Genomic DNA, 24,436 nt, shown 5'->3' on the forward strand with positions numbered 1-24,436 from the left:
AGCACAGTAACCCTAGGGTGGCCTGGGGGGCACGGTCTAGGGCTGGGGGATCGTGGGGAAAGGAGGTCATGGGAGCGTTTTCGAGGAAGCTAGGAAAGAGACTCCTTGGAAATCTTTGCCCAGAAGACAACTGCTCCTCCCCTCGCTCCAGGAAGAATGGGTCCTCCACTGGCAGAGATGAGACACAGGCCCCAGAGCCAGAGTCCTCCCCAAGTCTTCTGGGGTCTAACTGAATACCCACGCTGGAGTGGAAGTCTGCTTCTTCCTGCCTGGCCCATCACACTTGCCACCTGGCCTCCATGTGCCCCCCCAGGGGATAGCTCCCTGTCTCTAAGGTGGCTCCCACCAGCCAGTTTTCCTCCAAAAAAACTTTTTCAGTTCTTCAGTCTTTCCTAGTCACTTCTATTTTCCGGCTGTATCAACACCACAGAGGACTCCAGGGTAGATGCCCTGGTCTGGTCTTTGCGAACTTGCCCTAGAGGTGGCCCAACAGAGCAAAGGAGGGCAGCTCCATTGTAGCCCTCCACCCATGTAGAGATTGGAGTCACAGGGGCACAGAGAGATTATGGTCAGAATGTCGTGCTTCCCTGCTGCCAAGACTGTGAGCTGGTAGCTCAGCCCCCCCACCCAGGGTGGCCACGGTCCACTGTGTAAAACACAGTAGGGAGGACACAGGGAAGCAGAGCCATGCCCCCTGAGGGCTGCCCCTCGGTGGGACCACGGGCACTGGGGCAGAGCATTCCCAGACAAGTGGTGGGAGACCACAGTCCCCATGATGCCTTGATGAGGGGCTGGAGAGGGCACTTTGAACTTCCTTCTTTCTGCCACGCCCAGCTTCTTAGGGATAAGATAGCAGTCAAATGATGTGTGAGTGTCAAGACCCCTTTGAGAGCTTTTCAAGCAGACCAGGAAAGCACAGATACTTACAATAGGGCCAGGAAGGCCTGGAGAGCCCCTCATGCCAGGTGGACCCTACAAAGGAAGCCAAGGGACAAGGATGAAGAGTTCAGACCCCACAGAGCCTGAGGCCTCAGGAGCAATTGCTCCTTAGCTCACCACAGCTAGGGTCACCATTTTGCTGAGTTTAAAACAACCTTTCATTTGGTTCATTTGGTCATCCAACACACATTTATCGAGCAATTATTATGTACCACTCACTGGTCCAAGGGCTGGAACACAGAATAAACAAACAGATAACATGCCTCCTTGCATTCTAGGGGAGAGATGGACACAGTAACAGACAGAGCAAGGGCTGGCACATAGTTGGTGCTGACAGATACCTGTGCAGTGTTCCCAAATGAAGTATATTGGAGGGTGATGAGTGGGATGCAGGCAAGGGGGCCTGGAGGGGCTGAGGCTGGTGAGGGGACTCAGTTTCAAAGATGGCTCAGCGCCTGTAGCTCAGGCACCGGAACTGGTGGGTTCAAACCCAACCCGGGCCTGCCAAAGAACAATGACAACTACAACCAAAAAATAGCCAGGCATTGTGGCAGGCACCTGTAGTCCCAGCTACTTAGGAGGCTAAGGCAAGGGAATCATTTAAGCCCAAGAGTTTGAGGTTGCCGTTAGCTGTGATGCCATTGGCACTCTACCGAGGGCGACATAATGAGACTATGTCTCAAAAGAGAAAAAAAAAGAGGGTGGTGAGTGGAGGTCTCACTGAGGTGACATTGGAGCAGAGCTGCAGGAATGCAGGAATGAGTCCCAGGGAAGGGTGTTGCAGGAAAAGGTTGCAGCTAGGCCTGGGGATGGTGGGACATGCTTGTGTAGCCCAAAGGAGCCAGAGCTAAGGGCTGCCTGTCACATGAGGCCTCTCAAGGCCCTGAATGGTCTTACCTCTTCTCCTCTCTGGCCTGGCAGTCCTGGAGGACCAGGCAGGCCCGGGCTCCCAGCACAGCCAGGATCTCCCTCGCCGTTGTCTCCCTGGAGATGGGGATGGCGAGAGTCAGTGGCCAGGGCCCTTTCCTGGGGCATGGCTGGGCTGAGAGAGAGCAGGCAGGGTCCACTCACCCGGGCCTCCTCAGCTCTTGGGCGTTCCCGCTCTGAGAAGCACTGCGGAGGGCAAGGACAGGAGCTCTGTCAGCTGAGGCTGCAGGGAGCCCCCTACCTCAAGGAGTCCCCTGAGCCTAGTCCCTACCCAGGTGCAGCTGTCGAGACCTGGTACGCCAGGGATACCCTGGTCCCCCTTTTCGCCTTTCTCCAGGAGGGATGCTGGGTGGGCCACCTGCCCCTGGACACAGTCCCTGCAGATGCTCTGAGGAGGGAACAGGGAGGGAAGTGGGGCACGAGTCAGACATGGTGAATGGGAGAGTCCCACACAGAGCCCAAAGCCAGGGCCCCTTCACCAGCAGCCCTCTGCCCACATCCTCTCCCTCCCCAGCCACAGCCCTGCGACAGCTTTGTTCCATACTTGAGGGACCCACTCCCAACAATTGGCTTTGAGTTTCCTCCAGGAAGAAGCTCGGGTAGGGCTAAGCCAAAGCCACTTTCCAGACAGGCGTGTGGGAGGAGGTGGAGGGGCCCACAGAGGGACCATCTGTCCCGGCTGTTCCTGCAACCTGCACCCACTGTGAGGACAAGCCATGAGGAGTGGGACTGAAGAGGCTGGCTCCAAACGCCAGCTTCTCTGCCCAGGGGAGCAAAGGGACAGCTGCAGGAAGAGCCAGGCCCTTCACGGACACCCTCTGAGACGGGCCTGCCCTCCTTTTCCAGTGCAGGCCTGACTGCCCACACGTTTCCCATGTCCCTGTGCCTGAACAGTCTTCCTACCAGGAAGGCCTTCCTTTTACCCAGGGGTTTAAAATCCTTGGATCGCAGATCCCTCTGAGTTTGATGGAAGATTTGGGTACTCTTCCCAGAAAATAAACCCACTAGTGAAGACCACCAGCCTGCAATTTCAGAGGCCTCAGGGAGCCAGGAGCCCATCCATGGCCCACCGTGGTATCTACAGATGCCCAGGCTGGAACCCCCACATCACCTTCACTGTTCACTCCAAGTCCAGCGATAATGGCTGTCATTTACTCAGCATCCATAATGCCAGGTATGTAACAGGCATCTACATTCATTACATTCAATCCTGACAGTGCAGTGAGGCCAGTAAACTTATAAGCACTGTGGAGATGAAAAAGCTGAGAGGCAGAGTGACTTGTCTAAGGTAAGCGGAGGCCTCAAGGCCAGGGACAGTGCTCTCTCTGCAGGTCCTGCCTCCTCTGTACTGCAGATGCATATGATGGCCAGAGCTCCTGGTCGGCATTCCCCAGGGTGCCATCCAGCCCCTTCTCCAGACCACACTCAGTTTCCATTTGGGGGCCTCCATGGAGCACTCGCTCAAGAAGTCAACAAAGGAAATGTTACAGGGAGAAATGTCAAGGCCTGGATTTGGAGTCATACAATTGCTGCTCAAAGGCAGGACACAAGGAACCCAGGCTTGACTGAAGCTTAAAGGAGAAGAGTTGGGGGGTTCATTGCCACAACCCTACTGTGACCCAACATGTCACTGCTGCCAGGAGGTGACCCTGCCCTCCTCTAGCTACTTCTGGAGAGATCTGCTGTTCAGAGCAAGAGCAGGGCAGACAGTCCCCATCATCTGCCCTGACCAGCACCCATCAGGCAGAGGGATGTCCAGAGCAGTGACTAGCCCAGGCCACAAGAGGGTGGCTAGGATCAGGAAGGGGGTAGCTCTGGAGGCCAAGGCATGACAGGGACTCCTGAGGATGCTGAGCTGAAGAAGAGAAAGGCCAGCACCATGAGGGCAGCCTTCAAAAACCTAAAGGCAGCCTGAGGAATTACTGTATTTTCATCTCTAGGTGACTGAGCAAAGATGGGCTGAGTGTGTGACCCTAGGTTCCTTAGGGGAACCTCCACTCAACTTGGGAAGCCAAACCAGGCCACAGCCCTCTGGTGTGGTCTCTAGGCTATTTGCAGGCCAGCTCTGACCAGGCCCCAGGTGCCCCTTCTCACACCACTAGAACAACTTCTCACATCCCATCTCCTTCTGGGATTCTTGCTGGATTGACCAGACAATGGCTGAATCCTTCCAGGCCTCACCCAGTCCCATCACAAACTATGACCCTCACAGCCTCTTGCCACTGCGCTCAGCCTCTCTGCTCTGCTCTGGAAGCTGCTGGGCCCTGCCCTGGTTTGACCTGGATGCTCCTGGGCCTCACCGCCACCTACTGCGGAGGCTTCAGGGCTGGGTTGCCAACAGCATCTGCCATGTGGATGCCTTCACAGGACGCCTTTAAGCTTTCATTCAGCAAATGTTGCCTGGGGGGTCTGTTACCATCCAGGCACCAGCGAGGCCCTCTTAGACAGATGCTTGGAACCCATGTGCCCTGCAAACTGCTGCTCTCTCTGTGAGGTGCCATGCAGCTGTGCACTCACTGAGAGAATCTCCTTAGGAGACACCCTGCCAGCTCCTACTCCCTCCCTGGTACCTCTTACCTTAAGGAGGTACTGTTCAATTGGCAAGGATCCCTGCAAGAGACAGATGTGTGGGCTCAGGCAGTTAAGGGGAAGGGATGGAGACTTAAAGGAGCAGGTAGTGAAGCCCCCAGCCTCCACGGAGGGAGAGAAGAGGGTCCCCCACCCCCGTAGCTGGAGGGCCAGCTGCACGGCCAGCTCTGCCCTGGGAAAAGGCGGGCAGGGGATGGACAGTGAGGCGTGGCTATACCTACCAGTTCTGCTGTCAGCCCAGGCTGTCCTGGCAAACCGTTGCTTCCAGGCACTCCCTGCAGCCAAGAAGAGACACGGGTGAGTGAACTCCTTCTCTAGCCCACTGGTCAGCCTGCTCCTGCTCATCATCCCCCCTGCCTCTTCCCCTCGTCCTGCAGAGCTGAGAGCCTGGGCTGGCAAGAGACTGACATCTCTTCTTAGATCAAAAGCCTCTAGACCCTTGGTAAGGAAGCAAAGTAGGGCCAGAGGAATAACCCCTAAAACCAGTACGACAGGGAAAACTCAGAAATTGGGCAGAGGATTCTGAGAGGCCGAGGTGGGTGGACTGCTTGAGCTCATGAGTTCAAGATCAGCCTGAGCAAGAGCGAGACCCCATCTCTAAAAATGGCTGGGCATTGTGATGGGCACCTATAGTCCCAGCTACTTAGGAGGCTGAGGCAAGAGGATCACTGGAGCCCAAGAGTTTGAGGTTGCTGTGAGCTAGGACTCCATAGCACTCTACCAGGGGCAAGAAAATGAGACTCTGTTAGAAAAGAAAGAAAAAAATCTGGCAGAGGGGCTTCCATATAGTGACTGTTGTTTCTTTCTGTACTAAGTAGTTTTTCTGTGTTTTCTCATTTAATCATCACAGTTATCTTGGTGAGGTAGGTGTGACAGCTGTCTTAAAAACAGCACAAAAGACTCAGAGGGGGTAAGTAACTTGCCAAAGATCACAAATTGAAGAAGGCACAGAGCTGAGATTCAGGGGAAGGATCACTGGCATCCAACCTCTCTCTTTGTCACTAGTTCAGCATCATTCTCAAAAGACAGCCCCCCAGATATTCATGTACAAAGAAAGGGTGGATGGTTGCCAGTCAGACCCAGCTAGGTGCAGATCCTGACTACTTATATAACTTTTGGCAGGTTACTTAGAAAAAAAAAAAACTGTGCCTCAGTTTCTCTATCTGTAAAACAGGGATAGTTTATGGTGAGGATTGTAAGGGGGTGTTCACATTAAATGCATGCCACCCAGACTCTTCCCCTTGCAGAATCACAAGACACATTTGCATATTAAACACTCCATGGAGGCAGGCAGTATGCTCTGTCTTAGATCCCCAGCGCCCAACTCGGGGGAGGTATGCCATAAGTACGCGTCGAGTGAATGAACCGCTGCTCAGCCTGTTCCTCCCTGCATAGGATTTCCTTGGCTTGCTTTGCAGTTTGGCCTCCCTTCAAGTCCAAGCTCCAGCAGTAGAACACATCGCCTGCTCTGAGCAGCCCTCCCTATTTCAGGGCAGGCTCTACCAGGCCAGGGTCAGACCTGAGTCACCCAACACAGCCCTCTAGCACCCCCACGCACCATCCAGGCTTGAGCAGTGACTGGCGCAGGAAAAATGCCTTAATTATTATGCCCCTAAATTATTATTCACCCTCTGCCCCTCTTTCCATTGCCAGTGTGTCGGGTGAAGCCTGATGGTTTGTGATTGTTTCCCTGCCCTCCCAGAACTCAATGTCCCGCCCGTTGCTCTACCATGGGAGTGAAGAATGCAGCCTGGGTGTAAACCTAGGCTCATCTACCTACTACCTACATAGATCCAGACACATTTTTAACCTCCGTGCCTCAGTTTCTTCATCTGTGAAAAGGATCAGGATGAAATGAGATAACTGAGCACTGGGACGATGCAGCCTTGGTGGGTAAGTGTTGTATACCTCTGAGCATGTTTCTCCCTGAAGAGATGGGGTAGGTACCTTTTAGTGGCAGCCTCGGCTTGGTCTCAGGCACTGGCACTAGATGCGGACTCTGGTGCCTTAGACCAGACTCATAAGTCACTCTTTTCTGCCTCATTCCCCCACATGTCTTGGCAGAGTTCATTCTACATCACTCTTGCATGTTAATGGGTCACTTTGAAATGACTCTCACGCTTCCCCAAGCAAAATGCAAGCCCTCTGCAGACAGATTCCTATTTCCCAGCAACGTGGCAGGAAGCCCAGGACACTCGGCAAATGTGTGGCTACAAATGTGTGGCATGGGGACTCTAGTGCAGCACTCCCGACCCAGGCAGAGAGAAGCAGGATCCTGGCAGAGACTCCTGTCAGCAATGGTGGCTCACCAGAGCAGATTCCCAGCCCAGGGTGGCAGGCAAGGCATACTGCGCGGGGGTGGTGTCCGGGGAGAACAGAGACAAAGTGCATCAAATCAACGGGGCAGCTTCCACGTGACTCTCCCCTGCCTTTTCAGGTAAGAATCACTTTTTCAGGAACTGGGAGCCAGACGTGTGGAAGGCACTATCTGTGTCTCCTAGAATCTCCAGATAATGTGGCCGAGTGTGCAAACTATCAGGAAACAGTCCCAAAAGGCAGAAAGCAAAAAGCGCTGCGCACACAGAAGCCTCAGTCCAGACTCGCTAATTCCTAGCTGGGTGACCGTGGACAAGATATTCCACTCCTCAGAGCCTCAGCTTGCCCAGCTGTGCCTTAGGAATAACAACCCCTTCCTTTTGGGATTGATGCATGGCTCAAGTGAATAAGAGAATGCATGTCAAATATTATAATAATAGTAGTCGTTTTCACGCTAATGATAGCTAATGCCTTCCAAGCATTTATTATGTGCCAGGCACAGTTCTATGCATTTCATACATGTTAATTTGTTTAATACTCACAAAAGCTCCATTGGGTACGTGCGCTCAGTAGATGAAGGCAGCGAGGCACAGAGAAGTTACGGACTCAGCCAGCACCACACAGCTAGCACATGCAAGAGCCGGGGTTTGAGTTCAGGCTACCTGGCTCTGGAATGCCCTCTCTAATCACAAACGCCACCCAAATTCTAATGCTCTTCTCACTACCTGTGGCTTCCTTGCCTGCTCTGCCAGAAAGGCTGTCCCTCACAGGCTCATTCCTCATTTCCTTCAAGTTTTGATCCAAATGTCACCTTCTTTCCAGCATATTTTGTAAATATCTTTCCTGCCCTCCTCTACTTATCTATCTCCATTCCCTGCTCTTTCCCCTGAGCACGCATCACTTTTTAACACACTGTATTTTATCTTGCTTATTGTCTGTTTCACACACACACACCCCAAAATTGGTCCCCTCTTGGAGCTTGCCCTGATAGTTTGTGATTGTTTCCCTGCCCTCCCAGAACTCAATGTTCCCTGAACGGTGCTTGGAAAATAGCAGATGTGCAAAAACATGTGTTATGCGAATGGATGTTGAAGGCTTCTCCTAAACAGGGCTCTGTACCAGTGTAACAGAGTTTTATCTGACCTGAATTCTGGGTTCATGACAGCTGACACATAGGGCACCCCCTTGAAAAATGGCTAGGAGTGCACAACCTGACAAGGGATCAGTGGGCCCTCTGTGCCACCCCAGGAGCAAATGCACAGAGAACTGTGAAATGATAGGCATATGTGATGGGGGCCAGGGAGCAGCATCCTCGGGGTCCAGCCTGGAGTGTGAGCCCCGCCACCTCCTTATTTTCTTCTCCCCCTTTACCTGTAGCCCAGGTACTCCGGGGGGACCTGGTGGTCCAGGAACACCTGGGGGACCCTGAGGGAGGGAAGAAAGAATCAGAGCCAGAAGAGAGCTCTGCCCCATGGCAGGGGGCAGCGGTTTAGGCTGGGCAAGCCGCGGGGTGCTGGCAGACGATAGGAGAGACAGAGGAGACAAGCGACACACACCTGCGGGCCCGGCTGCCAGGAGTTGCCCATCCAAAGTCCCGGAGCACCCTGGGTGGGAGTGGGGGTCGCAAAAGGGGAGAGGTTATAGGTAATGTCCACACCAAGCGCAGGGCTGCGTGAGGAGGTGGCTGGCTGGGATGAAAAGCCCTGCGGGACGCTGGCACACTGGACACCAGGTGAGGCTAGAAGCTGGGCCTCTCCCCGGGGCTGGGGAGAAGGCTCTCAGCACCACTTACCGGCATTCCAGAGAAGATGGGGTCTCCTCTGGAGGGGCAGGAGCACTCCCCTGGCTCGCCCTGAGAAGACAAGAGCCTTTATGAAAGGTAGACAGGACAGAGGGCCCTTTGGACACTGACAATGAGGAGATGGCACAGGCTCCAGAGACGGAAGGGCCAGGGTTTATATCCCAGACTCGCCTCATATGAATGTGCCCTATGGCAGTCTGTTTAACTTCTCTGCACCTCAGCTTCCTCATCCGCAAAATGGCAATAATGCCAAATGCAGAGGTGGCTTGAGGATGGAATGGATTGGGGTACACAAGGGTCCTTGCATGGTGAATATTCAGCAAACAACAGCTGCTGTTACAGTCGCCACTTAGTTACATCACTGTCTGCTATTGCTCAGGGATTCTCATCTCCAGGACAGTCACAGCTCGACCAGCTGCAGCCCTGCTCCTCTGGGCCCAGCCTGGCTTCCATGCCCTTCTCTAGGGCCCCCAGCAATCTTTTCACTCCCAACTTGTCTTTCCCAGCTCACTTTCTGCCCCATCCTCTCACTCAGCACCCCATAATGGGGCCCTGGAGTTCTGGGTGAGTCCTGGGTGAGCGACCAGGTGAAGCTGGGAGTACTTGGGGCCCCTGGAATCAGGGAGCTGGGGAGTAGCAAGGAGACCAAGATGCCTCCTCTGTCTCTGTCCTCCAGTCCAAGGCAGCTACCATGGGCACAGGTTCCCGTGGGTGGAGGGGACTGGAGTCGCTGCTAATTCCCCCTAAGGACTGGTCATAGGTCCTTAGGACTTACCTTTTCTCCTCGAGATCCCTTTTCACCCTGCAGAAAAGCGACACAGGAAGGTGAGCAGACAGGGCTATGGTGGCAGGGCCAGCTGTGGCATCCTGTTGCCCCAAGGCGCTGTACTCACTGGCATTCCTCTGGCTCCTGGAGGTCCACTCTGTCCTGGCTGCCCATCACGGCCCTGAAGGGAGAGAGTTCAGAGTCAGAAGGCAAGACTGGACAGCGGTCAGCTGCCTGGCTGCCTGCAGAGAAGGGCAGTAGGACAAACAGAAGCAGAACGAGCCCCCCTAGAGCCCAGGTGGGTTCCAGGGCCCATGTTCTGGGAGAGGAGACAGAGCCACAGGAGATACAGAGAGGAGGAAGGAAACTGGCCTTTCCTGAGTACCTCTGGATACCAGACACCAGGCCAAGCACCTATCAGAAAAAACTGAATGGGAACCCAGCCCAGCGGGACGGTATTATTCTGTTTTTTAGGTAAGGAAACTGAGGCTTGAAGAAATTTCATAACAGACCCCAACAGCACAACTGTGCCCATGTCCGTCCAGCCTGAAGTCTCTGCTCTTTCCTTCCTTCATTCAGTGTTTGAGACACCTTCTATCACAAAGGTTGCCTCTGCTGACTTAATTGGGAGAAAGGAATTTCAGCCCCTACTTTTTTGTGTGTGTGTGTGATTTTTGGCCAGGGCTGGGTTTGAACCTGCCACCTCCGGCATATGGGACCGGCGCCCTAATCCTTGAGCCACAGGTGCTGCCCTTCAGCCCCTATTTTTATTTATTTATTTTATTTTATTATTATTTTTTCTTTTTTGAGACAGAGTCTCAAGCTGTCACCCTGCGCAGAGTGCTATGGCATCACAGCTCACAGAAACCTCCAACTCTTGGGCTTAAGCAATTCTCTTGCCTCAGCCTCCCATGTAGCTGAAATTATGGACACCCACCACAATGCCCAGCTATTTTTTGGTTGTAGTTGTCACTGTTGTTTGGTAGGCCTGGGCTGGATTTGAACCCACCAGCTCTGGTGTATGTGGCTGGCGCCTTAGCCACTTGAGCTACAGGCACTGAGCCTTATTTTATTATTTTATTTTATTTTATTTTTTTAGAGACAGAGTCTCACTTTATCACCCTTGGTAGAGTGCCGTGGCATCACAGCTCACAGCAACCTCCAACTCCTGGGTTTAGGCAATTCTCTTGCCTCAGCCTCCCGAGTAGATGGGACTACAGGGGCCTGCCACAACGCCTGGCTATTTTTTATTGCAGTTTAGCCGGGGCCAGGTTCGAACACGCCACCCTCAGTATATGGGGCTGGCACCCTACCCACTGAGCCACAGGCACTGCCCTTAAGCCCCTATTTTATCCACAAGGAATTGGAGACTCTGAGAAGCTGTCACTTGTGTAAGGTCATACTACTAGTGAGTGTGGAGCTGGGATTGGAAACTTCCTGGGTGGAATTCATCTTGAGAGAGATCTGGAGAGTTCTGGAAAGGAAAGCATCTTGGGCAAAGGCATGGAATCTGCACAGGCCAGGAGGCCGGCCTGGCCGTACAGAGGGTATCCTCATGGCTGCGTTCCTAGGGGACCCTCCACCTTCATATGTGGGACTCAAAGCTCCCTGAGGACCAGGACCATGCCTCTCTCTTGACCCTGGAGCTCCAGGGACAGGCATGGACCCTGACAGTGCATCTCTACTAGACAATACAGACTGGCCGCTGCGCCTAGGCAGATTCCCTCCCCCTCCTGACACTGGTACACTCTCAACCCCTCAGTGATTCCCAAACTGGAACTAGAATTTCTCTAGGGATCCACAAATTTAAAAAAGGATACAGTTTGCTGGGCTATTTTCAACATTATCAAAAGCCCAAGAAAAATTATACATTTGCCTACCACCTGGCATGGCATAAGCTGGCTGAAAGGCAGCATTTCTTTGATTTAGACTAAAATTATATCATCTTATAAAATTCTAGTGGGTTCATGTGGAGTAGAAGCTGACTGTTATACAGGTCTTTGATGACTAAAAATGAGAAAATGCACTTATGATTACTTAATCTATGTAATTTGTTCAATAGGCACATCTTTTCAAATGTGGGAGTCACTTGGGGAACAGGAACAGAGGGGAGGTGTTTAAGGGTAATGACACTGAACGTAGCTGCTGGTCCAGGTCTGTGCCCTCCCATGTGGTAGCCAACAGCCACATGTAGCTATTTAAATATCAATTAATTAAAATGAAATGAAACTTTAAAATTGAGTTCCTCAGTCACAACAGCCACATTTCAGGTTCTCGGTAGCTACATGTGGCTGCTGTCTTGGGCAGTGCAGACAGAATATTCTGTCATCACAGATATTGGGCTGGGCAGTGCTCATTTTGATGGCCCCTAACAACTCCAGGTTTGCAGTTGGGGATGGGCGTCGAGTCAGACAGACCAGGGTCTTGGCTCTAGCTCTTCACTCTCTGGCCATCAGCTTCCTTATCTATGAAATGAGGGCAAGATATCCATCCCCTTGCTGGGCTGCTATGAGGATTAAGTGAATTTCCATGTGTTTACAACTTAGCACAGGCCTCTGCATCATCGTTGCTCAAAAAACAGTGGTGACCACTACTGTGATTTTTCAGTTGTTCCTCCAAACAGTGCAGTCTTGAGGCTGAGCCAGGCTGAGGCCTCTGTCCTTCCATCCCCAAGGCTGCTGGGACAGGCAGGAGCAGCCCTGTGACTTCCCAGCAGCAACATCCTTGGTCCCAACAACACCCTCGGTATGGCATGCAGAGAAGACTCACCGGAGGCCCAGAGACACTGGCCCCAGGAGGTCCCACAGGTCCTGTGGCTCCTTTCACCCCTGGAGATCCCTGTGCAAGAGAGGATATGATGGTTGCAGGACCAGAATTAGAAGCTAGCTATGGCCATCAGGCAAGAAGCATCAAACTAGGTGATGGGCTTCACTCTGATAGGCTTCACTCAGCCCCCCAGGGCCACCACCAGGGCACTCTCATGCAGAGGCTCACCTGGGCACCCTTCTCTCCAGTGGGGCCAGGTGGTCCCTGAGGTCCCCGAAATCCCTGGAGGTGGAAGCATAATTAGTTACCCTTTATCTACAGAGGCCCCTTCCCCTGCCAGCCTCCTCCAAGGCAGACGTACCTGAATGCCAGGCAAACCCTGGGCTCCAGGCTCCCCCTGCAAGTCAAAAAGGCAGACTGGGACATAGCAGCCCCTGACAAGCTGCTCCACTGACCCTGCCCTGCTAGCAGACCTGTCTGGGGTGAGGCATCTGCCAGCCCAAATTTAGGGGAGCTGCCAAAGAGACCCTGAGGGTCAGAAAAGCAGGGATTGAAGTCAAATACCCAATAGAAACAAAAGCAGGCCAGAGATGATGCTGTCTGAGCCCTGGTCCCAGAGGGAGCAGATGGGAGGGTCAGCTGGCTAATGAGCGTATTGGAGGTGCAGGCAAAAGTCAGGCTAGAGACTCACCTGGGGCCCCTGTTCTCCCATTCCTGGAGGTCCTGGCTCTCCCTGAAGAGGCAGAAGGACAGTCCCTGGCTTGAGGTTACCCATTCCCCCACTTATCCTTCTCCCTAGCCCCTTCTTCTCCACTTTCCCCCCCCTGCTGCCACTTCCCACTGCAAGCCCATTACCCTTGTGTATCTGCCCACACACCCTTCCCACACATGGCTGCAGCCAAGGCCTGCAGTCTCATACACACCTGTATGCCCTTCAGTCCTGGAGGCCCTTGAACTCCTGGTAGACCAGGCTGGCCCTAAAAGGCACAAAGTGGCCCATGGAGTCCCCATAGGGGGAAAGGGGATGGGAGGAAGAGAGGGCAAATCCCTGGCAGGGAAGGACCAGGGACAGGCAACTCACTGGTTTACCAGGTCGGCCCACGCCTTCGGGGCCCTGATCTCCTTTGGGGCCCGGCTTGCCTGGCAGTCCTGCCATGTCGGTCAATGCCCCTTGCAGGCTGGGGCAGGCAGTGCAGCCATCACCCTGGTCAGAGACAGACACAGGCAGGAGGAGCCCATGAGCCAGGACCCACAGCCAGGCCAGAGGAAGCATTGCAGAGGGGTCCTTGTGCCCCCTGAGAGCTCTGTCCCTTTACTGCCCCACCTCAGCCTGGGAGGTCAAACAGGCCCGGCCACTACTGGCCTCCCTGCCCCCCCACAGTGGTACCCCTGAAGGCTCCTGTGGACCCTGGAACCCTCCCCTCACTGATGTGCCACCTTCTTCCTTTCTTTCTGTGTCCCCCCCACCCCCACTGACCTTTTCTCCTTTTGGCCCCACAGGGCCCCGAACTCCAGGCCCTCCCGACAGTCCAGGCCGTCCCATGGAGCCCGGGGTTCCAGGGTCTCCAGGATTCCCAGCATCACCCTGTAAGGAGTGGGGTTCAAGGAGGGCAGAGGGTGCCCAGTTGGGGAGACCCGCAGCCCTCACAGTCCTTTGCTGGGACCGGGAGCTCGGGGCAGGAAGGGAGTGGAGAGTGGGTACAGGCCCTCCCCAGGGAAGGAGGTGAGGAGGGCATCAGAGAGGAGCTGGTGCCCGTCCATGTGCCCACCAGGGTTCACTCACCTTCTGTCCCTTCAGCCCATGCTCTCCAGCCTTGCCCTGAGGAGAAAGCATTGCCACACCCATCACTCACGCTGGACTTCCCGAAGCGCCCCCACTGCATCAAGCCGGGGATACAAAAGCACATCCACAGAAGTCTCTGCTCTCACTCTGGGAGGCAGTCTAGCGAGGGTTAAGAGAAGAGACTTGTGCCAGGCTCACTGCCTGGATGCCCTGGGCAGGTTACCTCATCTATCTTCAGTTTCCTCATCTGCCAAATGGGGATGCTAACCACTGTGCAGGCTTCTTTTTTTTGTTTGAGACAGAGTTTTACTATGTTGCCCTTGGTAGAGTGCCGTGGCATCACAGCTCACAGCAACCTCCAACTCTTGGGCTTAAGGGATTCTCTTGCCTCAGCCTCCCAAGTAGGTGGGACTACAGATGCCTGCCACAATGCTTAGCCATCTTTCGGTTACAGTTGTCAATGTTGTTCAGCTGGCCCGAGCTGGGTTCAAACCCGCCAGCCTTGGTGTACGTGGCTGGCACCATAACTACTATGCTATGGGTGCTGAGCTGCACCGCGCAGGCTTCTAATCCTGTGAGATTAGACCAAATCATGTGTGAGCAGCGGCAATGGCTCTGTGCCAGTGCCCGCTGTTACTATTAGAGCAGTAACAATAATAATAACCACAGTGGTAACTGCTGTTTCCTGAATGCCTATTTTGTGCTGCTAAGTGCTTCACACACATGGCTACTATGCTTTACAACAACTCTGTGTGTAGGAAAGATGGGGCCAGAGGAGAAAAGCCACTTGCTCAAGTCAAAGATCTGGTAAGAGGCAGAGCTGGGATTGGATGAGCTGATGTTTTTTCTGCCCCATGCTGTGAGTCAGGGTAAAGGGCAGAGGTACTGCCCCAGCCCCCCACATGCCCCCACCCAGCCCCACCATCCAGGAGGTCAACAGATGCAGGCAGGACCCTTCCCCTTTCTTGGGCCCTACCTATATCCCACCTCACCTGTTTTCCTGGTAGGCCAAAGCCTGGAGGCCCAGGCTCCCCCTTCTCTCCTGCTGGGCCAGGCAAGGCCACCATACGAACGTCCCCATCCTGTGAGCTGGACAGGGCTGGGCACGGCTCACAAGGCTCCCCCTGCCAATCAAGGACACTGGGTCAGGGTGTCCCCCAGCCTGGTACACTAGGGCCGAGTTTGGCATCTAGACTGGGGGAATGCCGCTGGACCTGAAACACCACCTCTGCTGGTGAGGGGTATCTCAGGGAAGACTGAGAGGGAGCAGGGAAGGAACAAAGCTGGGGGCCAAGTCTGCAGAGGCCTCAGTGCTGTGCTAAAGAGGCAGCCTTTGCCTGCCAGGCGATGAGGAGCCTTGCAGGGCTTGAGGTAGAGCTAGATGAGTGTCTGCCTGGGAAGCTCACCTGGCCTGGAGTGTGGAGAATGGCCCCAGACTTACCTTTGCCCCTTTGGTGCCTGCTGGTCCAGATGGTCCTGGTAGTCCCTACATGGTAAGAAGCCACGTATAATGCCTAATGTCTTCCTGGGCCCTGCTAGGGCACAGCCCAAGCCTATCAGCTCCCCAGAGGGGGTGGCACATCCCACCTACCCTCCCCCAAGATGTTGTCATCCAAAACATACTTACTGGACTGCCGGCTGGCCCTGCCACCCCCAAATTACCCTGAGAGAAAAGCAGAGAACTTACAGTCAAAAGGGGAATGAGATATAGTTGCTAAAGCAATCCCTAACCCAAAACTACAACAGCAGCCCCTTGGGACATCTAGACTGCTCTCTCAATTCAGGGAAACTGAGGCCCAGACAGGGAAAGGGATCTCCCCAAGATCCCCAAGGGGGTCTGTGGCCAGTTAGTATCTAGAAGCCATATCATTGCCTGCAGCCTCACTTCATGGAATCCAACACCTAACCCAGCACACAAAGATCATTCATCTTTCCAACAGCTGTTCATTGGTGCTGGGTGTACAGTGGTGACTTGTAGAGCTCACGCACCTAGAACTTTTTAAATAGTGATTTTAAACAGTGTTGAGTGCTGTGAAGGACATGAACAAGGTGATGAGGCAGAGCGAGTGGGGGCGGCCATTTTAGACAGGGTGTCAGAGCAGTGTCAACCCCAATTACCGTCTGAGGGATGAGGATAAGGTCGGTCAATGAAAGAACAGGGGGAGGGAGAGATGACAAACATTCCAGATGTTTCTAGTGGAAACCATAAATATAAAATCTGAGAGGGGGAAATAATCTTGACATGTTCCAGAACAAAGGGAGGGCCAGTAAGCCACAGGAGGGAGAGAAGGCGCAGATGAATTTGGAAACAAAGGCAGTGTTGGGCTGCCTGGGGTCCTGGGAAGCACAGGGGGGCTGTGGCACCAAGTCAAGTCCCAGAGGGATCTGAGGCAGGGGAAGAATGTAATGTGTAATCTGAGTTCCTTTACAAAGCCATAGTGGCTACCAAATGAAAAAGGAACTGTAGCCAGGCACGGTGGCTCACGCCTGTAATCCTAGCACTCTGGGAGGCTGAGGCGGGTGGATTGCTTGAGCTCACAAGTTCAAGACCAGCCTGAGCCAGAGTGAGACCCTCATCTCTAAAACATAGCGGGGCGTTGTGGAGGGTGCCTGTAGTTGCAGCCATGTGGGAAGCTGAGACAAGAAGATCACGTGAGCCCAAGAATTTGAGGTTGCTGTGAGCTATGATGTCATAGCACTCTACTGAGGGTGACAAGCCAGAGGAGGGGCCACCATCCAGGTGAGAGGTGAAAGGACCCAGCCCATGGTGGTGGTGGAAGTGGAGAGAGGCAAAGGGGTTGAGGGAGGTATCCCTGGAGGAACTGTGAGGACTTGCGGGTGGCAAAGAGAAGTGACATGGGGAAGATGCAGGCCTGGGGTATGAGGGGCTCAGTATGAGCCATGGCCTGAGATGGAGAAGCCAGACAAGCAGCAGGTGGTGGAGAGTGGGGGGCGGTGCAAAGACGCCACGTGAGATATGACAAGTGGGGCAGCCTGTAGGAGTCGAGTCTGCACACACTGCAGTGTTTCTCACACTTGAGCACGTGTACACCCACAGAACCCTTCATTTGAGTAACGCTGCATTAGAAGTTCAAGACTGTTTTGTATTTCCAATGCAATCGTAAATAGAAATGTTAACACAGGCACTGAAATTGACCCAGTTAAGCAGTGAAGATGCAGGCTCTGGAGCCAGCCTTCCTGGGCCCAGTCATTTAAAACCTATGTGACCCTGGGCAATTTATTTGGCTTTTCTCCGCCTCTGTTTCCTCATCCATAAGATGAGAATAATGGAGTACCTGCCCCAAAAGGTTTTGGGAGGACAACAGAGGTTAATACACACGTAAGACTTGGAACAGTGCCCAGCACATAATTAGCTGTAAAGTGCTAAATACGACTTTATTATAAGGTAATCTTGAATGTGTTTAATAGTTTTAGATGATCATTTTATTAAAAATAAAACACTAAGGAATTCTCTTGGAGAATAGGAGCTCTCAGAAATAAGTTCTTTGGGCCAGATGCAGTAGCTCACACCTGTAATACTAGCACTCTGGGAGACCAAGGTGGGAGGATCCCTTGAGCTGAGGAGTTTGAGACCAGCCTAAGTGAAAGCAAGACCCCTCCTCTACTAAAAACTAATAGAAAAATTAGCCGGGCATGATGGCCGGTGCCAGTAGTCCCAGCTACTCCACAGGTTGAGGTAGGAGGATTGCTTGAGCCCAGGAGTTTGAGGTTGCTATGAGCTAGGCTGAGGCCATGACACAGCCTGGGTGACAGAACAAGACTTTGTCTCAAAAAAAAGTGATTTGATTCCAGTGTGCAAAACACTGATACATTTATTTCACTGTGAATTGACAGCCTGATCACTTGTCTGTACTGCTCCTAATCCTCACCTAGGGCCACCCTGCCCCTGCTGCCCTGGTGTTCCTGACATCTAACCCAGGTCTCACCTTCTCTCCTTTCAGCCCCATTAGGCCCGGAGCCCCAGGTTTGCCCTGAAAAACAACCAAGACAGAGAGTTACAGCATCTCCCCGCTCCCATCCCTCCAAGATTCCCTGGATCCAAGTGTCCAACCAGAAAGAGAAAGGCAAGGTCGGAATTAGGGACCCCACAAGGCTGCAGGTGGACAGTTTCCTCAGTTAGACAGTTTGGCCCTCCGAGGTGCTAAGAAATCCCAGGGCAAGCAGCATGTGTGGCACAGGGATGGAGGGAGGGATCAGCATGCAGACCTGGGACACCTGTCTCCTGGCATCCCTCCTGGTCCCTTTCCTGAGACTTGGGACCTGAAAAGCCAGGGAGTTTGCCAGTATGGTGAGATGGGCTGGACTGGGCTAGGTTAGGGGAAAGCAGTCACTCACCGAAAGGCCAGGGGAGCCCACATCTCCGCTAGCCCCTGTAGAGGATCCGAGATGCTGGGCCCCTACGACTGTGCTGCAGGACAAGCAGGGCTCCCCCTGGGAAGAAAGAGAAGGCTCAGAAAGACTCCTAGGTAGGAAGAGGAGGGCAGCAGGGGACCAGTGTTCCCTCACCTTCTCTCCTTTGATGCCTTGGATGCCTTGGATTCCCTAAAGTGAAAAATGTTTTGTAGGCTGACACTGGGTACGTTGGGGCACCCCAACCTCCCTGGCCATAGGCGAGGACATCAATGTCACACACACAAACCCTTCAAACACCCCACTGGGTGTTAGCATATGTACACTGGTCTCATGGGGTTCAAGGCCAGCACCCCAGAGGCAGGGCTTATCGACACAGGTAACAAGCCAGAGAAATGAGGCCAACAGGAAGATACCAAACGTACCCGTTCCCCTTTTTGTCCCACAGTTCCCAGGCGCTCCTGAAAGAGAGGGTCTGTGAGGGTGTGTGGTGGACAGTCCAGGCCAGGAACCTAACCGCCCACTCCTTTCCTCCATCCCCAGCCAATACCCAATCCTGGGGCATAGCCTTGCTCACAAGAAGGGTGGGCTCCACCCCAGCCTGCCCAAAAGGCATCCTGGAGCCTCCTGGAGAGCCCTGAGAGGTTGCTATGGAAACCTGGGGAGGCATGCTAGCTCAGCTGTAAGCTCTATGGTTCAGACCCCCTACCACCATGGTAACAGCTGGACTCTCTGCCCACAATCTCTCTGTGGCCAGGGAAAGTTCCCAGCCCCTCTACCCACTTCCTCTCTATGATCATGCCCCCAGGTGTCTTTGTGTATGTGATGGGGCCCTCAGTGGCTACCCTGGGCACTCACTCTGGCTGGTGCAGGATCACCCGGTTCCCCCTTGGGCCCTGGCTTTCCAGGGAGACCCATGAAGTTCTGGAACCCTTCAGGCAGCGTTGGGCACACTTCACAGGGGTCCCCCTAGTAGTGGGGAAAGACCATGAGGGGAGAGGGTGGGGTTGAGATGCAGGGAAGGCAAGGAGTCTGCAGTCCACACCAACTCTAGAGATCTGGGAGGCCAGCACCCCACCACCAACTTCAAAGTGTACAGCAGAAACCCTGCAGAGACTTCCTGTTCAACTGACTCATTCATTCAAACCTATGATTCCCAGACATCACAGAGCTATATCCTGGCAGCAAACCATAAGAAATAACTATGTCCCATGGACAGGCGAAACTAAGCTAAGAGAGAAGCTAATTGACTTACAGCACTCATAAACCATGTGTGTGTTAGAGGCAGGATTTGAACCCTGCTAACACCCAAGTCATGCTCTCTACGTACTAATCACACACGCACAGGAATAAAAAAGGGGTGGGTGTCCCTGAGGAAGGCCAAGCAACCCTGGGCCCATGATGCTCAAGGTCATCTGCAAAGGGGCCTCCCATTTCCACCCCGACCTGGGGCAACCTGATCTGGGACTCACCTTCTCTCCCTTCACCCCTGGTTTCCCCTGTTGGAGAAGATACAGTGGGCATCAGTGCCAGGGCAGGGGACTGGTGTGCTCACAGAAGGCCCAAGGACCCAGCCCCTCCCTCTGGAGGCTTTGAAAGAGCAGACTTAAGCATGTGGGCCACCACCTCCTTCCCTTCCGATCGGGGTCACTTACAGGTTTCCCACCAGGGCCTTCCTTTCCCGGCATCCCAGAGTTGCCCTGTGGTCAGAAGAAAGGTTAAGGGAGACACTCTTGGCCAACGTGACCTCAGCCCACTCTCCTTCCCCATCTGGTTCACTCTCTGGATGACAGGACAATCTCTCCCAACTCTTCCAGCTCCATGTGGTCCATTTTGTCAGTAAGCCCGCCTTTCTGATGCCTGTACTTCACGTCTAACCCAAGCCCTTCTGGGCTGTGGCCCTCTGTGCAGCAGGTTGGGAGGTGATCTGTGTGACCCCAGAGGAACCACAGCAGTCAGACAGACAGACATTTCCAGGGCTTTCTGCTCATCAAAGCACAAGACCCTAAAATAAGGTTGGGCTGAGGACTCTAGGCTGGGCTTGCTGCCCTGACCCACTCTCCTCTCTCCTCCTGCCTTGTATCATGCTCCCCCACAGCCCGTACTCCAGCCAGTCCTTACCTTGTCTCCCTTAGGGCCTGGAGGGCCACCTGGATCCCCCTGAGGGCAGAAAAAGGGTCAGGTGGAAGTTTTCCAGGGGCTTCATGTTAGATAGTAAGATCTTTCACCTTCACCCCTTCCTCCAAGGAGGACCCCTGAGAAAGATCTGATCCCCCACATCCCTGGCCCTGGCAAGAGAGGGGTCCCTGAGAAAATGACAGCAGGAGAAGGAAAGGGACACTCACCGGGGTCCCAGGCAGTCCTGTCCCAGGTGGCCCAGGGAGGCCAGGGGGTCCAGGCTCTCCTGCCAGCCCCTCAGGCCCAACAAAGCCAGGGTCTCCCTGGCACAGACAAGGTGGGTATGAGAGAACAGCCACCTCAACCCTGCCACCCCCTGTCTACCCCACAAATATGCACACTTACCTTCTGCCCTTTGGGCCCAATAACACAGATCTCTCCTGGCCGGCCCTGTAGGGAAATGGGAAGGATGTGAGAACCTCTGAGGCCTAGCACTTCCCACTCTGGGACAGGTAAATACCCACCATCCATGCCTCTCCCCAAACCCAGAGCCCACCCCAGTGCCCTAAGATGTTAACCTCAGGGACTCACAGGTCAAGGCTCAGAGGCTGGGGCCAGCTGTGCCCCTCCCTGCTCTGCCTCTTGGGGTGCAGCCCCCCTTACACCCCACCCTATTATCTCTGAGCGGGGGGGGGGGTCGGATCCCCATGATTAAATCCCAGCACTCCCAGATCCTGGGTTGGAGGTTGTGGCAGGGAAGGGTCCCAAGCACCGTACATCTCGGCCTGGCTTTCCTGGCAAGCCCTTGGTGCCTCCATCACCCTTCTCGCCTTTCTGACCCTGGTGGAAGGAAGAGGCAAAGTGACCAGGGTTGAGAGAAGGGACTGGAACAACCAGGACAGCTCCATCTGGGGGAGGGACAACTGCCTTCTAGACTCCTGTTCTCTGCCTCCCCTGAGATAATGGCTTCAGTCACCACAAGAGTGTAGACAACAGGAAGAACTTCCAAACCAACCAGGATGCTCCCTGGGATGGCGGGTAGTTGCACAGGACAGGAGGGCAGAGGGTCCTGCCACCTGTGCCCACTGACAGAATCCTCTTGGAAGACTCTGGATACCTCCCTCCTCAAGCCTATAGGGCCGCAGACCTCCCTGGCACCCACCCCTCCAAATCCAGACCTGTTACCTTCTGGCCTGTGGAGCCCGGGAGTCCTGAGGGCCCCTGAGATGAGGAGGGGACACAAAAGAAGGGGTAAGGAAGGGAGGGTGGGGCTGGGCCAGGATGCCTCACTCCTGCCCTACCCTTGGCCCCACACTCACCAAGCCTCCTGACTCCCCCTTTTCTCCCTTTGGGCCTTCTGCACACTGAACAGAGAGACAAAGTGTTGAGAGAGGCCCAGGGTCACCTCCCTGGGGCTAGTCCCATATTGGCCCTGGAGCAGGCCTCGCCTCCAGGTCTTACCTGAAGTGGGGCATCCGGGGAGACTCGAACACAGTCATTGCCCTGGGGGTAGGGAACAAAGGATCAGGGGGCCTCCTTAGGGGGCACCCTAGACCTACTGTAAGGAAGACAGGCCCAGGAATTCCACATCCCACAGTCCCAAGTGTCCCTAGAAAACAGAAGCTTCCATACACTAACCCCTAGAAAGCCTTTGGCCCCTTAGTCCCCAGGCTGAGGGCCTTGGGTGGAGATGATGGCTCACAGTCCACCCCACCCCAGGCACAGATGGGAAGTATCCTGCAGTGGGTACAGCCAGGGCACTTACCCGTGCTCCCTTCTCGCCCTTGGGGCCTGACGGACCAGGCAGACCCTGCTCACCTTTCCCTCCCTGTGGGTGAAACCAGAATGGAAGCTAGGACCAGAAGGGACACACAGGAGCCTCAAGAAAGTGCTGCCTACCCTGGTCTTGTCTAAACATATACACGCATGGGCAGTGTCCAGCCCCGCCCAAACCCCTACCATGAACACAGCACAGGGAATCCACATGCATTCATCCACATGCCCCCATCCTAAGATGCTGTGTTTGGCATATCTATCACCATGGGCAGAGGATGGGTCTTCCCCTACACCCATACCCAGGCACACCAGCCCACACACTGCACATCTAGGGGCACATGGACACATGTGCGTAAACACACACGCCGGTGGCAGAGACCCACCAGGGCTGAGTGTCAGGCTGCCTCAGGTCAAATTTCATGATCACTAGTATGTGACTCAGGGCAAGTCATGTCACCTCTGTGAGCCTCCACTTCCTCATCATAAAGATGGGGTTTGTGAGTATACACTCCCTTCCCATCACACACAAGCTCTGTGGCCCTGTTTAGGCTGGTGGGTAGCTCCAGTGGGCCACACACATGCAAATATGTGCCCCAGGGATGCATGTAGCCACACCTACACACAATCATTCTGATACACCCAATCACACACATGTAGCACAACTTGGCCTCAGTTTCCCCTGAAGTAAAATGATAGCACTCACCCCACAGGATGTGTATTGGGGGCCTCAGGAAAAGGTAGCTCTTAACATGGTACACACACAACACCTGCTTTCTCTAACGCACATGCACCTAATCACCCCTCACACATAAAGGCTCCAGTAGTCCTGGAGCACAAGGTCACACGCTATGGAATGGGCTAGGACGACCAAAGAGGACCATCCTGTTCTCTATTAGAAACTCACCTTGGGGCCAGAGGGACCATGTGTGACCTAAGGGGACAGAGGAGAGAGCATTACATCTCAGAGAGGGAGAGAAAACCAGGAGCCCAAAGAGGGCAAGCAATTTAGCCAGGGTCACACAGCATTGTGGTAGGACCAACAGCCTGAATCCCAGCTCCTGCGCTGCCTCCCAGGCCAGCCACCATGCTGACTCTAAGGCGGTAAAACTTGCAGAGGGTCTGTACCTTCTCTAACTTGCTTGGCTTTGGCTAGCCCCACCCTTCAGTTGCTAGAAAAACGTGTCTGTTCAGTTGCTATGGTAACCTCTGCACATCTGTGGACCATCAGCTGTAATAGATTTCATGGGGGGACTGGATCAAAAGAGGGGCAAGAAGCAGAGGGGGTACTTCCTGGTATCCCTCAAAGTTGAGGAGTTTGGATCTAAAAGGAGCTGGGGTTGTGCTCTGGAGGGGCTAACATGGCATGATGACTGAAGATGTCAGGTCATGGGAAGTTGGGGACTCATGCTGCCCACAGAAGAAAGACAGGTGGGTGCCAGCTGGGCTCACACTGAGCCCCTCTCTCTTACACTCCTAAACCTCCAGAGGGAGGCTGGGCCAGGGCCAGCTAGAAAGGGGTAGAGGGCCCTGAGCCAACATGTGGGTTTGGGGGCCAGTACCAAGCTGTGCAACCCTAAGACAGCCCTTCCCCTTCTCTAGGCCTCTGAGAAGATGTGTGAAACCTCCAACCAGAGCAGGCCTGAGACCCTGCAGGGACTACAAAGCTGTGATCAGCAACCATGGTCCTAATGCCACCACCTCCAGCCCAGGCCCACTCCACCCTGAACCCACACATGGCCAGATCACAGAGCAGGAGGCACCCTCCCACACAGCTCTGGCTTGGAGGGGCGAGACTGGGGCTCAAGCCCAGCTCTGGGAGATAGGCAGGGAGGGAGTGCAAAAGTGCACAAAGACCCCCTTGTCCTCAAGCATCCCAGAACCAGCTCTGGGCACGCCCACACCCAGCCCTCGCCCACCACACCCACACACCCACCATTCACTCACATTGCTTTCCCGGACTTCATGGACACAGGGTGGGCACTGAAAGGGAAGACCAGCCAGGAGGTCAATTCTGAGCCCCCAGGATGATCCCTCCTCATGCCCTCACTCCCTACCACCACCAAGCCCACAGAATATCAGAGGGGCTTTAGGTGGACTTCAACGGGAACACGAAGATACCAATCCTATAAAACAAGCCTTGCCCCTCATTTTCCACCAATCCAGACCCACAGCCATTTTTCAGATGAGGAAACTGAAGCCCAGAGAGGGACAGCAGTGGGCCCTGGGTCACACAGCTTAGAAGGACAGAGTGAAGCTCAGATCCAAGGGACCGTGGCTGGGAGCT

General features: G+C 54.2%; 1 protein-coding gene across 11 annotated transcripts in view; it reads right to left on the minus strand.

Moving 5' to 3' along the window:
- The window catches only part of COL16A1 (collagen type XVI alpha 1 chain), a 51,510-nt gene that overhangs the window by 19,202 nt on the left and 7,872 nt on the right, over positions 1–24,436 (minus strand). For 7 of the 11 annotated variants that reach the window (XM_053576739.1, XM_053576736.1, XM_053576738.1 and 4 more), the window contains 39 exons: positions 24,097–24,132; positions 23,057–23,083; positions 22,142–22,204; positions 21,838–21,879; positions 21,696–21,740; positions 21,562–21,597; positions 21,154–21,216; positions 20,782–20,826; positions 20,604–20,699; positions 20,380–20,418; positions 19,914–19,958; positions 19,731–19,757; positions 19,104–19,227; positions 18,684–18,718; positions 18,415–18,450; positions 18,244–18,339; positions 17,835–17,879; positions 15,515–15,550; positions 15,329–15,373; positions 14,880–15,011; positions 13,888–13,923; positions 13,582–13,689; positions 13,186–13,308; positions 13,028–13,081; positions 12,796–12,837; positions 12,466–12,501; positions 12,333–12,386; positions 12,108–12,176; positions 9,466–9,519; positions 9,348–9,374; positions 8,564–8,623; positions 8,328–8,375; positions 8,143–8,196; positions 4,677–4,730; positions 4,444–4,476; positions 2,138–2,254; positions 2,011–2,052; positions 1,837–1,923; positions 928–972 (listed from right to left, as the gene is read on the minus strand). In XM_053576739.1, coding sequence (XP_053432714.1) covers positions 928–972; positions 1,837–1,923; positions 2,011–2,052; positions 2,138–2,254; positions 4,444–4,476; positions 4,677–4,730; positions 8,143–8,196; positions 8,328–8,375; positions 8,564–8,623; positions 9,348–9,374; positions 9,466–9,519; positions 12,108–12,176; positions 12,333–12,386; positions 12,466–12,501; positions 12,796–12,837; positions 13,028–13,081; positions 13,186–13,308; positions 13,582–13,689; positions 13,888–13,923; positions 14,880–15,011; positions 15,329–15,373; positions 15,515–15,550; positions 17,835–17,879; positions 18,244–18,339; positions 18,415–18,450; positions 18,684–18,718; positions 19,104–19,227; positions 19,731–19,757; positions 19,914–19,958; positions 20,380–20,418; positions 20,604–20,699; positions 20,782–20,826; positions 21,154–21,216; positions 21,562–21,597; positions 21,696–21,740; positions 21,838–21,879; positions 22,142–22,204; positions 23,057–23,083; positions 24,097–24,132 — 2,256 coding nt within the window. Of the gene's footprint in view, positions 1–927; positions 973–1,836; positions 1,924–2,010; positions 2,053–2,137; positions 2,255–4,443; positions 4,477–4,676; positions 4,731–8,142; positions 8,197–8,327; positions 8,376–8,563; positions 8,624–9,347; positions 9,375–9,465; positions 9,520–12,107; positions 12,177–12,332; positions 12,387–12,465; positions 12,502–12,795; positions 12,838–13,027; positions 13,082–13,185; positions 13,309–13,581; positions 13,690–13,887; positions 13,924–14,879; positions 15,012–15,328; positions 15,374–15,514; positions 15,551–17,834; positions 17,880–18,243; positions 18,340–18,414; positions 18,451–18,683; positions 18,720–19,103; positions 19,228–19,730; positions 19,758–19,913; positions 19,959–20,379; positions 20,419–20,603; positions 20,700–20,781; positions 20,827–21,153; positions 21,217–21,561; positions 21,598–21,695; positions 21,741–21,837; positions 21,880–22,141; positions 22,205–23,056; positions 23,084–24,096; positions 24,133–24,436 lie in introns of all 11 variants that reach the window. The other 4 variants (XM_053576746.1, XM_053576741.1, XM_053576737.1 and 1 more) reach the window with 3 other exon arrangements.

This window comes from Nycticebus coucang, chromosome 22, assembly GCF_027406575.1.
Source record: "Nycticebus coucang isolate mNycCou1 chromosome 22, mNycCou1.pri, whole genome shotgun sequence".
NCBI classification, from domain to species: Eukaryota; Metazoa; Chordata; class Mammalia; order Primates; family Lorisidae; genus Nycticebus; species Nycticebus coucang.